This window comes from Dromiciops gliroides, chromosome 5 (genome assembly GCF_019393635.1).
Source record: "Dromiciops gliroides isolate mDroGli1 chromosome 5, mDroGli1.pri, whole genome shotgun sequence".
NCBI classification, from domain to species: domain Eukaryota; kingdom Metazoa; phylum Chordata; class Mammalia; order Microbiotheria; family Microbiotheriidae; genus Dromiciops; species Dromiciops gliroides.
The window spans coordinates 205,897,049-205,912,777 of NC_057865.1; the positions used below are offsets into that span (position 1 = coordinate 205,897,049).

At 33.6% G+C, this 15,729-nt stretch overlaps 1 protein-coding gene across 1 annotated transcript in view; it reads left to right on the forward strand.

Moving 5' to 3' along the window:
• SCAF11 (SR-related CTD associated factor 11) overlaps window positions 1-15,729 on the forward strand; it is a 46,135-nt gene that overhangs the window by 17,212 nt on the left and 13,194 nt on the right. Inside the window, exons 2-6 of the mRNA XM_043966570.1 lie at window positions 2,439-2,517; window positions 6,939-7,039; window positions 7,918-7,985; window positions 14,613-14,671; window positions 14,775-14,881. Coding sequence (XP_043822505.1) covers window positions 14,865-14,881 — 17 coding nt within the window. The 5' untranslated portion in view covers window positions 2,439-2,517; window positions 6,939-7,039; window positions 7,918-7,985; window positions 14,613-14,671; window positions 14,775-14,864. The remainder of the gene's footprint in view (window positions 1-2,438; window positions 2,518-6,938; window positions 7,040-7,917; window positions 7,986-14,612; window positions 14,672-14,774; window positions 14,882-15,729) is intronic.

Below are 15,729 nucleotides of genomic sequence, written 5' to 3' on the forward strand. Positions count from 1 at the left end.
GTGACCTAGAACTGGGTAATGAGCTATAGCGCTGTCGGATGGAAATTGTTCTTGCACCCTATTTTAGTACATGAATTTCTTGGGATCTCTTTCTGCCTTCATCTTTCCTGCCTTGATACCCAGTCTTTGCCTTCTTTCAGTTCCCAAGTGCTAGATTCTTCTATGTACCTTTCTTATCTCCTTTTTGTAACTGTGGGCTGGAAAAACTGACTCACTGTAATATTTCCTTTGTATCTTCTGGTCAGAATTTGGTCTAGTTTTATTTTTTTATATCTTTGTGGAGGGAATTTAATGAGTGCTGGGTTGTACTGCTTCTTCTTACTCTGCTCTCTTGATTCTACTCTTTTCCTGTTAAACTCAACATGTCCAAGACAGAACTCATTATATTTCTTTCTGAATGCTTTTTTTTCTGAACTTTTCCATTACTGTTGAGAGCACTACCATCTTCACAGTCACCTCTGTTAACAGCTTTGGTGTTATCACTTAACTCTTTTACTCTTATAAACCTAACATCCAATCAGTTACTATCTTATCATTTTTTACCTTCCCTGCATCTCTCCTATTTGTCTCCTAGTTCCACCCTCATTTCTTCTTGACTGGACTATTGCAAAAGCTTCTCATTTTTTCTCTGTCCCTCATTTCTTTTCGTATTTCCAATATTTTTCACACAACTTTCACACAACTACCTTAGTGGTTTTCCTAAAGATGTCTCTCTTTATCACTATCTACTCTGTTAATTCCAATGGCTTCTTTTACATCTAGGATAAAATATAAAAGCCTCTTTTTTTTTTCATCTCAGGCTCTTCTCAACCTGGTCCCTTCCTTCACCTATGCTTCTTGACTCCCTTCCACATATACTAAGATCTAGCAATAAAGCCCTGATTGCTGGTCTGACATTCATTATCTCCCATCTTCATGGATTGTGCATGACTCCTCATGCCTGGAATGTTCTCCCTCCTCACCACTGCCTTAACTTTTTTTTTGGCTTCCAGATTAGCTCTAAAGCTACAATTGTGTGCTAGGTCTTGCTCACAGCGCGCTCTCTCTCTCTCTCTCTCTCTCTCTCTCTCTCTCTCTCTCTCTCCCCCCCCCCTCTCCCCTTCTCCCTCTCCCTCTTATTGTCCCTTCCCTCTCACCTCTCTCCATATGTGTATGACATAGGATATATGTGATAATATAATATATAATATTTCAGCCTTACCCTTTATGGTGAAAAAAAAAAGGTTTTTTTGGGGTGAGAAGATATTAATTATAGGTTGACTGAAGTCGTGAATTTTGGGGGCTACTATAGCTTTAGAAAACCAGCCACTTAGTTGTAAAAAGGTTGTATTGATGGAGGAAGCATGCACACTGAATAAATTATAGATTCTTGAAGAACTTTTATCATTTGCTGAAAATATTTTTTATTTATCCAAAATCATTTTTTCTGAAAAAAATATATTCTTTGTGTGCTGTCTTGAACTTTTTTGGACAAAAGGGGTCACATATATTCTAAGCTTCCTTTGAATAAAATTTAATATTTAAAGGCTGGAAATGAGAGGCAGAGTGGCATAGTATCTAGATGGTTTGTGTTCAAGTGCTGATTTCTAATAGACACTATATCAGTGACTATATATATCATAGGCAAGTTAAATAACTACTCAGTGCTTTAGGGTTACTCTCTAAGACTTTCTAAAGTACATTTGATTGCCTATCTCTGCTCATGAGGGAGTTTACAGACAGGGATTTTGCTATGCCTATGAAATTATATGTCTCAACCAAAAGAGGAGTTGGTTACTAAAATAATAATTAAAAGACACCAGTGAAATTAAGTAGGAAAATATATAAATATATGAATATATATTTTTTGTGTATGTATATATATCTAGATCAACATAGATATAGATATAGATAGTATCCTGCCAAACAGTTTATTATGTTTTGTCTAGACTGAATAATAGAATTTTAGATCTGGAAGGTACATTCTTAAGGGGTCATTTAGTCTGACTTAATTTTACCAATGAGGAAACTAAGGCCCAAAGTTATAGTTTTGATACCTAGTTCCGTGATCCATGGTTCCAGTTCAGAGTGGAAACTTACTTTTGCTCCTTATCAACCAGAGATCTTTTAAAAATATTTTTTTTTAACCCAAACTTCTGATTTCATTAGGTTTTATTGAGTTCCCTGTGAGAAAAACTCCCTCAGGTCAGTAACTTTACTGTATTTAAAGTCTTAAAGAGGTGCTTGGGGTACGGTGTTTACGGATTTGTATGTGTCAAAAGTGGATATACGCTATGCCACATTTACCACATGATCAGCAGGAAAATGAAGCTGATAAAGATTTCAAGGTGATGATATTTGGGGGAAAACAATGTTTCATTTCTATTTTTTGTAGAAAACTTAATATAAGAGATGTAAAAATAATGTAAAAATTTAATTTGTTAACAATTCCATTTCAGACTCTGCCTTCATGTCCAATTGATCGAAAAACCTTTTCAGGCAATATATAAATTCAGTGCATTGGAAGGTTGTGTTAAGGTAAGTCTGAGAATATATAAACACATGGGGGGGCACTATGTACATATGTATATTATATTACAAACAGAATAGTCGTAATAATAGTCTAGCATTTATATAATTCTTAGTGTTTTACAAACTTTTTGATTTTTTTTTTTATCCTCTAGCAACTATGGTAGGTAGGTACTGTTATTATTCCCATTTCAGATGAAGAAAACTAGTTCGAGGCGGACAGAAGTTTAATGATTTTGTGTAAGAACAAACGGCTAAATTCTGAGGGTTCAGTGTTCAAGATTTTCGATTCCAGATGCAGTACTTCCACCTAGTTCTTTCTAGGGAGATTCATTTTATTTTAAAGAATTTGAATACAATCAATTAACATTTTGTAACTTAATAGATTTTAGTGGGAGTGAATGCAGTTGAAGCAAGCTAGAAGGTATTGTCATTTTTCCCCTGCTGCTGAAAGTGGCTACGACAGAGTAACTTGGCATGCATTTCCTCATAGAAACAATGTTATAAGTAGTACTTTGATTTCTAGGCTATTCACAAAAGCCGTGATGTAAATTGTAACCACATTCAATGCATTATAACATTAAGGGTCTCTAATATTCAAGGCACTTTGATAGTAGGCAGTAGTGGTTGAGATAAAGTTTAAATAAAATACATGTTATTTAGTAAACATTTCAGTATGTACTATGTGCCAAACACTGAGGTGCTGTTGTTTTGGCTTATAGTATAAGACTGAAATAAGAAATAGAAATAATGATAATGATAACAATCATATTTATATAGTACCCATTGTGTGCCAGGCACTGTGCTATGTGGCAATATTCAGTCAAAATCAATTTATCCATCAACAAATGAAACTTTCCCTGTTTATACCGTACCTGGCTACTAATAGATTATTTTAAGAAATGTCTATTACTCATTTCTGCCCTCAGATCAACTGTTGTGTCCCCTGCCCTTCCATAAGAAATAGGATTGATCCTTTTCATTTCTGAATATTGTATGCTTATACATACAAAGACCATGTATATGTATATATACCTAATGTGTATACACACATATGAAATAAATCTTGGTTAGATTTGAAAACAAATCAGAAATGGTGTAGATCATTACAGTGGGGGAAAGATGGATTGCTTCATTTTATATGACCTGATATTGGTTGTTTTAGTTTGGGGAATAGTAACCCTCAACTAGGATAGATTATTAGACATTATCTTTGCCTCATTGTGACTCTTGGCCAATTTCTAACAGAACAGAATCACAACGTTTAACATACTTTTGGAATGCATATGAAATTTGTGTCTGCTATCTGTCTCCTGATTCATTGAAGGATAAGTTCCTATTTGCAGATATAGGATAGTTGTGGAACGTGATTAGTTAGAACACAAATAAAATAAGTGCAGTGTTACATATTGACTTCTTAAGATAGCGTTTTTGGCCTGATCTTGATTTGCCCTTTGAGTTGAGGAAAAAAAGTGTCCTCTAATCTAAAGGAAATATATGTCCTAACATAAATACCTTTTACTGCAGAAATAAACCCTTAGTCATAGAGAACCACTTACAACACTTAAGTTTTTTTTTTTCATTTAAATTCATCAAATGTCTAGTCTCTTCATAGTCTTTATTGCTACTGATATACAGCACACTTCTTTCTGTGTCATTATGCAGCTACTCCTTGCATCTAAAAAAAATCATTCTCATTGGGAATGTATTTTTAAAAAAACCAAACACCACTGTGCTAGTGTTTCTCCTGAAAAAAAGGATATAAAAAAGCAAATTATCCTTTCCATTATTCCCCATTATCCCAGGAATATTGCTCACTAGCAACCAAGTCTGAAAATTTAGTTGTGCAAGTATGTATAAATGTGATTCATCACATCCACACATCCACATTCTGTACCTAAGCTCAATGTGTTTCTATCAGTGCATCATTCACCTCCTTCTTGACATTTAAAAATATTTAAACAGATAGTTACCCCTTGAAAATATCTCATTTTCAGCCACTGTTTTGCTAACTCTTCAGGAGCGTCTGGTTCCTCAGCTGCATAACAGGAGCCCCTGATATTTTCTCAAACCCCTTAAGCTTCCGCTTTGCCCACCAACCCCCACTTTCCCAATACTTCCTGACTGTTGTCTCCTTGAACAGATAGTTATTTGTTTGAAGAGTGGCTCTCAGCTAGGTCTGGTTCAGCTTTTCACACTAACTTCCTTTTACCACAGACAATTTGTTTGCTGGGTGTTGAGGTAGGTGAGTATTTTTTCAAATTATTTTGTAATAACTGCTTTGTCTTCCAAAATACCTGCTCCTATAGCTGAAGTTTTGAGTGATAATTCCTTGTAGCTACTTATACAACAAATGTATTCGCCATTGCAAGTTTCAAATTGGTCTGGAGACTTGATCTTAGATCTCTAACTGTAACTAAGGGTCACAATCACATAGCTGATGTTTGCTTTTGTACTTGTTCCTTACACAGTATACAGCCTAGACCCTGAAGTTGCTCCTTCTGGACCTAAAGAGGCAGGTCTATCTTTTCACTAGACCCCTTGTAGACCCCTGCGTGGGTAATAAACAGCAGAACTGCCACTTGGCACATGTTCCTGCTTCCTACACAAGGTCAGGACCCTCTGTGCCATATCTGTGTTTTCTTCTTTCCCTTGTGCATGGCCATAGGTAGGCCCTTTTTTAGTCCTAGCACCAAATGGCATGCTCCTGGCCCATCCCCAAACACTCTCATGTCTGCAGAAGAACGTGACACATATAAACATTGCCATATATATTCATAGACATATATATATATATACATACAGGTGACCATACTATGTCTTTTTCTGTTTGCCAGTTCTTTCTCTGGAAATGGATAGCATCCAAATCTTTCCATGTTTTTCTAAATCAACCAGCTCATTTCTTATATCACAGTAGTAATCTGTCATAATCATATACTACATCTTGATTAGCCATTTACCAGTTGAAGAGCATCTATCATTTTAGCCAGTCTGATAGGTGTATGATGATATCTTAAAGTTGTTTTAATTTGAATTTCTCTAATCAATAATGATTTAGAGGGGGCAGCTAGGTGGCACAGTGGATAAAGTACTGACCCTTGATTCAGGAGGACCCAAGTTTAAATCTGGCCAAAGATACTTGACACTTACTAGCTATGTGACCCTGGGCAAGTCACTTAACTCTCATTGCCCCGCAATACAAACAAACAGATTTTGAGCATTTTTCATATGATTTCGTATTCATCAAAAAACTGCCTGTTCATATCCTTGATCTTTCATCAATGGGGTATGACTCATATTCTTATAAATTTGATGAAAATATTTTATATATGTCAGAAATGATACTTTATCTGAAAGATTGTCCTATGAAAGCTTTTTTCTGCTTTCCTCATTTTGGTTTTATTATAAAAGAGGTTTTTAATTAAAACTAATCAAAAATATCCATTTTACACCTTAACAATGCTCTTTATCTCTTGTTTCTTCATATATTATTTACCATTCATGAGTCTAATAGTGATATGTTCCATGTTCTTCTAATTCTCTTATGATATCTCCTTCTATATCTAGGTCATATATCAATTTGACCTTATCTTGGTATGTGGTTTAATATATAGGTCTGTGCGCATTTCCTGCCAGACTGTTTTCCCAACAATTTTTACAAAGTAATGAATTCTTATCCCATGACTATAGTGTTTAACTACTGCTTATTGTTTGTCCTACTCTGTTCCACTAATCTACCTTTCTATTATTTAGTCATACCAGATAGTTTTGAATTTACTGCCTATAATTATAGTAAGAATCCTTATTAGACAGACAGTTACAATGTTTACTGTCACAAATGTCCTGGGGTCAGGGGAGGCAGTGTGCTAATGTCCTCTCATTTGTGTTTGATGTTCATAATTTGAATGTTTGTAACTTGTGGTCTTGATAAAAGGGAGCTGAGAAAGGAGAACTGTATTTAAACATGATTTGCTAGCATAGATGAAAATTAAGGATCTTATCAAGTAAAATGTAAAAATATTAATATTTTTCTTCTTAGCCTGGGTTTGAAATAAAAGTTGAAATGTGATTAGTTTGATAGGGGTTTTATTCCTTTAGGTTACATGATATTGGTAAAGCTGTCTTAGTATGAAGTCTTTCAAAGATATTTTTCTAAGTATTTGAAGCCAAATATTTTTTATTTTTAGATTGATAACTCATGTTCCAAAAGCATTTTTGATATAGGGACAGTTTTTGAATCCTCTAAAACCTATTTCTATCTCTTGACTGTTGATAAACAAGTCATATCATTAAAAGAAAATATTTGGGCAGCCTTTTTCAATGAAAACACTTATTTTCATGTCTATCATTGTTATGGGGTAGACAAAGTTAACACACTTTTTCTTTTCTCATGTTGAATTCTAATGCTATGAATTTGGTTTTCTTCATAGGTTCAAGTAGAGAGACAATTAAAAGAAACAGATGATAAGAAAAATGAATGCTCCTTTAAGAAGCAGGATTCCTGTTCTGTATATATTAAAAGCTGTTTGAGGTCAGTGATAAACACCAAAAATAGAAACCAAGTTGGAATGGTTCCATAGTAAGTTTGTTCAGAAAAGCTTAGTTTAGGTATTATCCAGACTCTTAAATGAGTGAGGAAAAATGTTTTTAAGCACTTGATATTTTAAAGGAACATTATCTATAATCTTAACAGGTGGGTAGAAATATTCTTTATCTCTTTGGCAACAAAAGATAATGGTGACCAAAGGTAAAACTAACTGTGGGTACTGCACAGGGATATTTCTGCCAAAATTTAGGCAGTACTGATATATATTTTTTTCTTTTAGTGATAATGGATTAGATACCACTTAGTTCAATCGGTCCTGAGTTTTACTTAAGTAGTTTTCTTTTTTATACTGGGGACTACAGTATGAGCTGCTCTATTCCATGTTCTCCTTTGGTATATAATTTTCTTCATATGACCCATGCATATAATTATTTTTTCTTGTGTTCAAGTTGAAATGATATTGTATTCCTCAACAGGCTCAACTGTGTGTGTGATACATATGTGTGTGTATGTAAATACATAATATTAAATTATATAATTATGGTAACATAATATTTTGCAAACCCTAAAGTGTGTTACATAATCTACTGGTTGTTAACTGTTGTTATATTAGTAGCTGTAGTACTGATTAAATTAAGTTAAAATATGTCATTTAAGACTAAGGATACTCTTTCAGCAGAGAGATTTAGAAACATAATTATTTTACATTTTTGATGATTGCAAACTATTTAAAATTTTTAGTATTATATAATTATGAGATCGACTACACAAAATTTTTCCAACGTTGCTACCCCATCATAGTTGATATAAAAAAGTAAATTATTAGTTTTTCACATTTTTTGTTTCTTTCTTGATATTCACAGAAAAAGAGCAGATGTAAAAAGAGATCTGTTAAGTGCAAAGTTTTATAAAGATTTGAAGAAAATACATAGTAAGTAATTTTTGTGTGTTCTATTTCTGCTTTATCATTTCTATTCTGGTTTTCCTAATTCAAGCCCTTATGCATTTTATGCTGTGGCATCATAACTGATTTTCCTTTACTAGTTCCTGTCTCAAGTTACTGACTCATGAATATTGCCAAAACTTAGCAGGGGCATCCTACCTGTCAATAAATGGTCAATTCCTTTCCTCCATTTATGCCAAAGACCCCAAGCAAAAGAGGACAGTTCTCCTTAGGTAGGTTTTGGGGAGTACAGAACAATGAACGGAACAGGGTAGATAGCATCATTGGATTGAGAGCAGCATGGTTGATCGCAGAGCTGTGGCAAAGGGTATAACATGATTGTTGGAAGTTTGCTAATGGAGGCTAGCAATGATTCTCCCCCCTCCCCCCCAATGAAACTAAGAAGTCCTCATTGTTTGAGTCCAGGTACAAGATAGCAGCCCAGACTTTTGGACAGCAAACCAGACATTCTTGAGGAATAGCCTGATTCTCTTTCTTTTACACACATTCTCCAAGGTCAGTTGAATTCCTTGAGGCAAGAAAACTGGATTTTTAAACTTAATCCATTACAGGCCAGCTGATATAAATTCAGAGATAAAGAACCATGACTTAAGCAGTTGCAGGACAACAACAATTAATTGTCCATAGGATCAATAAGAAAATGATGAAGAATCAATCTTAAACTTCTTAGTACAGACCCCTGAGGTGTTTTTGGTGTCTTTCTAATAATATTGACTCCCTTTTTCTACTCTGTCCCCCTGATATCACCCAACATAGCCCCACTATCATTTTACCTAGCTAATATCTCCATAATATCATTAACCAATTAACATGTTAGTTTTATAAAGATGTTTACTGTAATAGTATATGAAGAAGCAAACTACAAAATTTCCCCCTGAACTGGAGCAAATGCTACATTAATCTTTGGGAAGAGTGGGCTCAAACTTAAAATTGTATGTTAGTTATAAATATCCTTACCATCAAGTTCATTTCTGGGTGTGATATAGCTGTACACATTGCTCCTTTGCTTACAAGACACCATATCTTGATTGCTAGACCAATCCACTGCTGGCCTACATCAAACAAGTCACTTTTCACAAGTACCTAGAAGGTGTTTTTTTTTTTTTTTTGAGATCCCACTTGGCCCTGTACTTTAAGAAAGAAGAGGGGCAGCTAGGTGGCACAGTGGATAGAGCACCGGCCCTGGATTCAGAAGGACCTGAATTCAATTCCAGCCTCAAACACTTAATACTTGCTAGCTGTGTGACCCTGGGCAAGTCACTTAACTCCAACTGCCTCACCAAAAAAACAAAAAAAAAACAAAAGCACTGTTTACTTTTTCTGATGCTCTTTGTTTTAAAGATGCTTTTGTTCTTAAGATGATTCTTAATTTAAATTTTTTCATATTAAATTGTCTTGAGAAAATGACTTTAGTACTAATTATCTCTAGCAATGTTTGTTCTCTGCTTAGTACACAGATAAGCTTTGCATTAACAAAGATATATTTGGGAAATACCTTGTTAAACTGGTCTCTCTTTTCATAGTGAACATAAAACATACCATTTATCATCATAGAACTTTAAGAATTTTGATTGACTGAAATATTTTTACTTATTTATTTTTTATTTCATTTATCTCTTTAAAAATTTGTCTAAATTTTACCCAATATTCTTCCTTCTCTTCAGTCCTAAAGAATGAGATTTTTGAGCACTTTTAGTTTTAGTTTTTATATTACACATGAGGCCAATTACTTGTTTTGATAATAATTGCCTCACAAATAGATCAAGAGTTCTTTATAGGTTACTTGGAATTGTTTCCCAAGGTGAGTAGAGTAAGGAATCTAAAATTCTAAGAAGAGGAGGACTTCTCTTAAATAGGCAACTTGAAAGTGAAAAGCCACTTAGGTTGGACTTAGCTGGTGAAGAGAGGTCAGTAAGGTAAAGATAGCTGCCTAGTAGATTTGTCTATTTTGCACTGTAAATTCAATTCACTTTTCCTTTTTAAATGCTATACCATTTGGTTCTTTAAATACACATACATATGGCATTGATATTTATTATCTATAGTGCCTTTAAGCATAAGATTGTTTCACTGTTTATATCTTTTGATCATATATATATTTTTTAACTATTAGTTGATCTGAATTCTTGGCCTCTACTTGTACCTTTTTTTGGTTTTGTTTTTTCATTTTTAAAATGTCTATTTTTACATATTTTGTTAAATATTTCCCAATTTCATGAATAATTTTTTTGTCATTTAAAAAAATTTTGAATTCTAAAATTTCTTCCTCCTGCTCTTTCCCCACCTATTTAGAAGGCTAGCAACATTATACCGATTATACATGTGAAGTCATACAAAACCTATTTCTATATTGGCCATGTTGTAAAAGAAAACACACATGTGCAAAAACAAGAAAAATAAAGCTTAAAAAATGTGTTTAAATCTGCACTCAGAGTTCAACAGTTCTCTGGAGATGAATAGCATTTTTCGTTAATGGATCTTTTGGAATTGTCTTGGAATATTGTTTTGATCAGAGTGGCTAAATCTTTCGTAGTTGATCATTGTTACTGTGTACAGTGGTCTCTTGGTTCTATTCATTTCATATAATTTTTTTTTTTAAACAGGTCAATGAGGTGACTTGCCCAGGGTCACACAGCTAGTGAGTATAGTGTCTGAGGCCAAATTTGAACTCAGGTCCTCTTGAATCCAGGGCTGGTGCTTTATCCACTGCGCCACCTAGCTTCCCCTAGTTCATATAACTTTGACAGTTTTTTCTGAAATTATTTCCTAATTGATGGACATTCCTTCAATTTCCAGTTCTCTACTACCACTAAAAGAGTTGCTAAAAATATTTTTGTACAAATAGGTCCTTCTTGTTTTTTATCTTTTTGGGATACAGACCTAGTAATAGTTTTGCTTGATGAAAAGATATGCACGGTTTTATAGCCCTTTGGGCATAGTTCCAAATTGCTATCCAGAATGGTTGAATCAGTTGATAACTCTACCAACAGTGTCCCAATTTTCCTATATCCTCTCCAATATTTGTCATTTTTTTTCTGTTATATTAGCCAACCTGATAACTGTGGGGTGGTAGCTCAGAGTTGTTTTAATTTGCATTTCTCTAATAAATAGAGCTTTAAAGTATTTTTTTCGGGTGACTATAGATGGCTTGGCTTTACTTTTGGCTGTTCATATCCTTTGATCATTTATCAATTGGAGAAGGGCTCTTATTTCTATGAATTTGACTCATTTCTCTATATATTTGAGAAATGAGTTCTTTATCAGAGAAACCTGCTGTAAATTTTTTTCAGAGTTATGATTACTATGTATTTCCTTCCATCCTACTTTTCCCTGATCTCAAAAGGATTTTGCTTCTGACTTTTACCTCCCCCAATCTGCCCTCCCTTCTGTCAGCCTTCTCCCTTGCGTCTTTTATCCTTCCCTTCCTACTTTCCTGTGTGGTAAGATAGATTTCTATTCCCAACTGAGTTTATATTATTCCCTCTTTGAGCCAGTTCCAATGAGAGTAAGATTGATGTGCTCCCTCCTAGTTCCCCATATTCCCCTCCACTGTAAAAGTTCTTTCAGTCCTTTTTTATATCAGATAATTTATCCCATTTTACCTCTCCCTTTCCCCTTCTCTCAGTGTATTCCTCTTTCTTACATTTAATTACATTTTAAAAATTACAATTTTTAAGGTAATTATCTCATCAAATTTAACTAATATCTGTGTCCTTCTGACTCCTCTAGTAATGAGAAAGTTTTTAGAAGTTATAAGGATCCTTTTCCCATGTAGGAATGTAAGCAGTTTAACCTGATTTGAATCCCTTATGATTTCTCTTTACTTTTTTATGCTTCTTTTTAATCTTATATTTGAAAGTCAGATTTTCTATTTAGGTCTGATATTTTTATCAGGAATGCTTGAAAGCCCTCAGTTTCATTGAATGTTTATTTCCCCACCACACCCAAAAAAATGTTACTCTCAGCTTTGCTGGGTAGGTGATTCTTGTTTCTAGCTCCTTTGCCTTGCAAAAGCTCCTAAGTCCTATATGATCCTGATTGTGGTTCTCCAATATTTGAATTGTTTCATTTTAGCTGTTTGTAATATTTTCTCTCTGACTGGAGAATTCTGGAACTTGGCTATAATATTCCTGGGAATTTTAGTTTTGGGATCCATTTCAAGAGGTGATCAGTAGGTTCTTTCAATTTCTATTTTACCTAGAGTATTATCTAGAATATCAAAGCAGTTTTCTTTGATAATATCTTGAAAGATGATGTCTAGGCTCTTTTTTTGATCATGCATTTTAGGTAGTCTCCTGGATCTATTTTCCAGCTCAGTTGTCTTTCCAGTGAGATATTTCACATTTTCTTCTACTTTTTTTATTCTTTCTATTTTGTTTTATTGTTTCCTGATGACTTATAAAGTTAGCTTCCACTTGCCTAATTCTTATTTTTAAGGAATTATTTTCTTCAGTGAACTTTTGTACCTTCCTTTTCCATTTGGCCAATTCTGCTTTTTAAGGAATTCTTTTCTTTAGTGACTCTTTTTTAACCTCTTTTTCCATTTGGCCAATTCTGCTTTGTAAAGAATTCTTCTCATTGAATTTTTGTGCCTCTTTACCATTTGACCAGTTCTGTTTTTTTAAGGTGATATTTTCATTAGTTTTTCCTCCTTTACAAAACTGTTGAGTGTTTTTTTCATGATTTTCTTGCATCACAGTCATTTCTCTTCCAATTTTTGCCTCTACTTCTCTTACTTGATTTTTAAAATACTTTTTGAGTTCTTCCATGGCCTGACACCAATTCATATTTTTCTTTGAGGTTATGAATGTAGCATTTTTTACTTTGTTCTCTTCTTCTGAGTTTGTGTTTTGATCTTCCCTCTTGCCATAGTAACTTTCTATAGTCTCAGGATCCTTATGTTGTTTGCTCATTTTTCCTTCCTATTTCTTGAATTTTAACTCTTGTGCCAAAGTGGGACTCTGTTTCTAGGGTAGAGGGGGCACTGTCCCAAGCTTAAAGTTTTTTGTGCAGCTGTTTTCAGACCTCTAGGTTTTTAGTTCTTCCAAGGTGGTATGATCTAGAGAGACTGTATTTATTTTCCTTTCCTGTACTCTGGTCTATGAGTACCAATATACTGTTAATTCTTTCCTTAAAGATTGATAAATAGTAGTCTTTATCCAACTATAGGACATCTGAATCCAGGGCTGGTGCTTTATCCAATTCGCCACCTAGCTTCCTCCCCCCCCCCCAGTACCAAGTATTTCTAATGATAACTACTTATTAGTAAAGTTCCCATTTCTTTTCCTCATTTTCCTTGAAAATCTCTACTTAACAGATAAATTTTAAATGTATAGTGTAATCATTTGGAAATTTCATTGGTCACAGTTGTTAATACTACTTGATCTAACAAGTCTTATCAATAGTACTTGAAAACCTTATTTAACATCAAAGAGCAAGATAGAACAACCAACCAAACCTCAGGAACTCAGACACTTAATGTTTCTGCAAATGGTTCTGTATAGTATATCTGTGCAGAATGGGTAATAGAAAGCCAAGTAGCTGTTAAGTCATCAGCTTAAGGAGATAAAAAGTTGGTGCTGTTGATTAGTCATAGCTTTATTATCAACCAGTCAGAAGATACACTATTCTGTTGTAAGTAGTCTTAACTATAAGAGGTTATAAGCTTAGCAGTAAGAGTGGCCCATTTTGAGCAGTAACTGGTTGGCATCTAAGGCTATCCTTGTGTGTGTGAGGATTGATGGTGGTATTAGTGGCAGCATCTTTTAATAGAAAAGTAGTAACATTGGTCTGGAGGTTACAAAAAATATAAGAGCATTCTGTGTAGTGATATCTCTAAAAGTAGCAGATAAAAATTAGGCCTTTGCCTTCCTTTTTTGGAAAAATAATTCATGATGGAGTTACACTAATTACACACTACCTGTGATACATGGTAGGAAAAGTATTTAGCCATAAAACTAATATGTTAATAATACAGGTCTTCTATTAAAATTTTATTTTCTTTCATTTAAAAAAATCATTGTTGAGGGCAACTAAGTGGCGCAGTGGATAAAGCACTGGCCCTGGATTCAGGAGTACCTCAGTTCAAATCTGGCCTCAGACACGTGACACTTACTAGCTGTGTGACCCTGGGCAAGTCACTTAACCCTCATTGTCCAGCAAAAAAAAAAAAAGACAAATGACGAACAAAAAATCATTGTTGTAGACTTAATCAACTTAACATAAATGTTTTCTGTACAATGAAGAAAAGAAAAAGACGCTTGACATAGTGACTTTTATATAGTCTTTTTTTAAAGTATATATTAAATTTTATCATGGTTGTTCCAACACTTGCTATTGGTAGAGCTATACAAAACAAATACAGATATTACCTGTATCTGGAAAATGTGTTTCCTTCTGTGCCTTTAGTACATTATCTCATAGTCAAAAGGTTGGAAACTGAAATCTAATACAAATAAGGTCTTACATTGAATTGTAATTTTAGCCTAGTTATATATACATTTTTCACCTTTGTAACTAGTTTAAATAAAGTACCTTACTGTTGTCTTAAAAGTTTAGAAAAGATTACTAACCTCATTTCTGTTTTTTATGCAGGAATCACTTCACACAATGAAATAACAAAAAGGAAAGCCACATCAATTAAGATAAATAAGGTCTGTTGAAATAAATGAAACATTTTTCTTGAGCATATAAAATAATTTTAATATAAGTATTATTATTTGGCTCTGTTATAATATTATCTTTTTACTTTTCTAGCCTCAAAGACAGAACTGCCCAAATCACCGCTCTCGAAATTATTTTTCCAGTGTATTTTCTTTTGATAATCACACTGAAGAATCTTCTTGTATGTTTAGAAGTTACTGGTTAGTATTTTCCATTGATCATAACCTGTGATGTTTCAGTAATGGTAAACAAGTTTTTATATAAATTTAAATTAGGGTTTCCAATTTTTAAAAGTATGCAGCTTCCCTGTGCCATTTTCAAGTTAAATTGATCTTGAAGCCACTTTTATTCGTGGGCTGTACAGATATAAAAAACACATATGTAGAACTCATTTTTTTAAATTAAAAGAGATGGCAAGAAATGTGGGTTATTGTTGTATGTAGAATTCTTTTCCATGTGATATGAAAGATAGATTACTTGCTTAATTCTGTAGAATGAAAGAATAAAAATCAATAGAGATTGTCGGAGATCATACATTTAGTTATATTGGTACTGGTAAATAAGGATGTACCAATTCAAATATTTTGTCAAAATAGAGCATTTGTACTTAGATTTTAGACTGTCAAAGAAGCAAAGAATTCTGAGATACTTTAAAATTTTTGTTCTATATCCATGACAATAAACAGTAGACCCCATTGCATGCTTTCTCTTGCCTTATGTTTAGTTTCATCTGGGAAATTATTGTGGCTGAAATTACTGCTGTTTGAATTTTTATTTTTATTTTTTGAATTTGGAGACAAGCAGCAATTGGGTAGTCTATTTCTCTTAAAATAAGTTGTTTTTAGGGTTTACATATCTTTTTTCAATTTTACTTCCCTGTGGGATTATCTGCTTACAGAACTTATTCTTGCTACCTGAGTCTTGCGGAGGATGGAAATAGCAGTGTATTTATTGCATTATTTATCAAAAACTTTTATTGTATTGATAAATACTTATGTTAAAATGCAATATTTAAGTAATTTTGGTATAATGAATTATACTGTTTCCT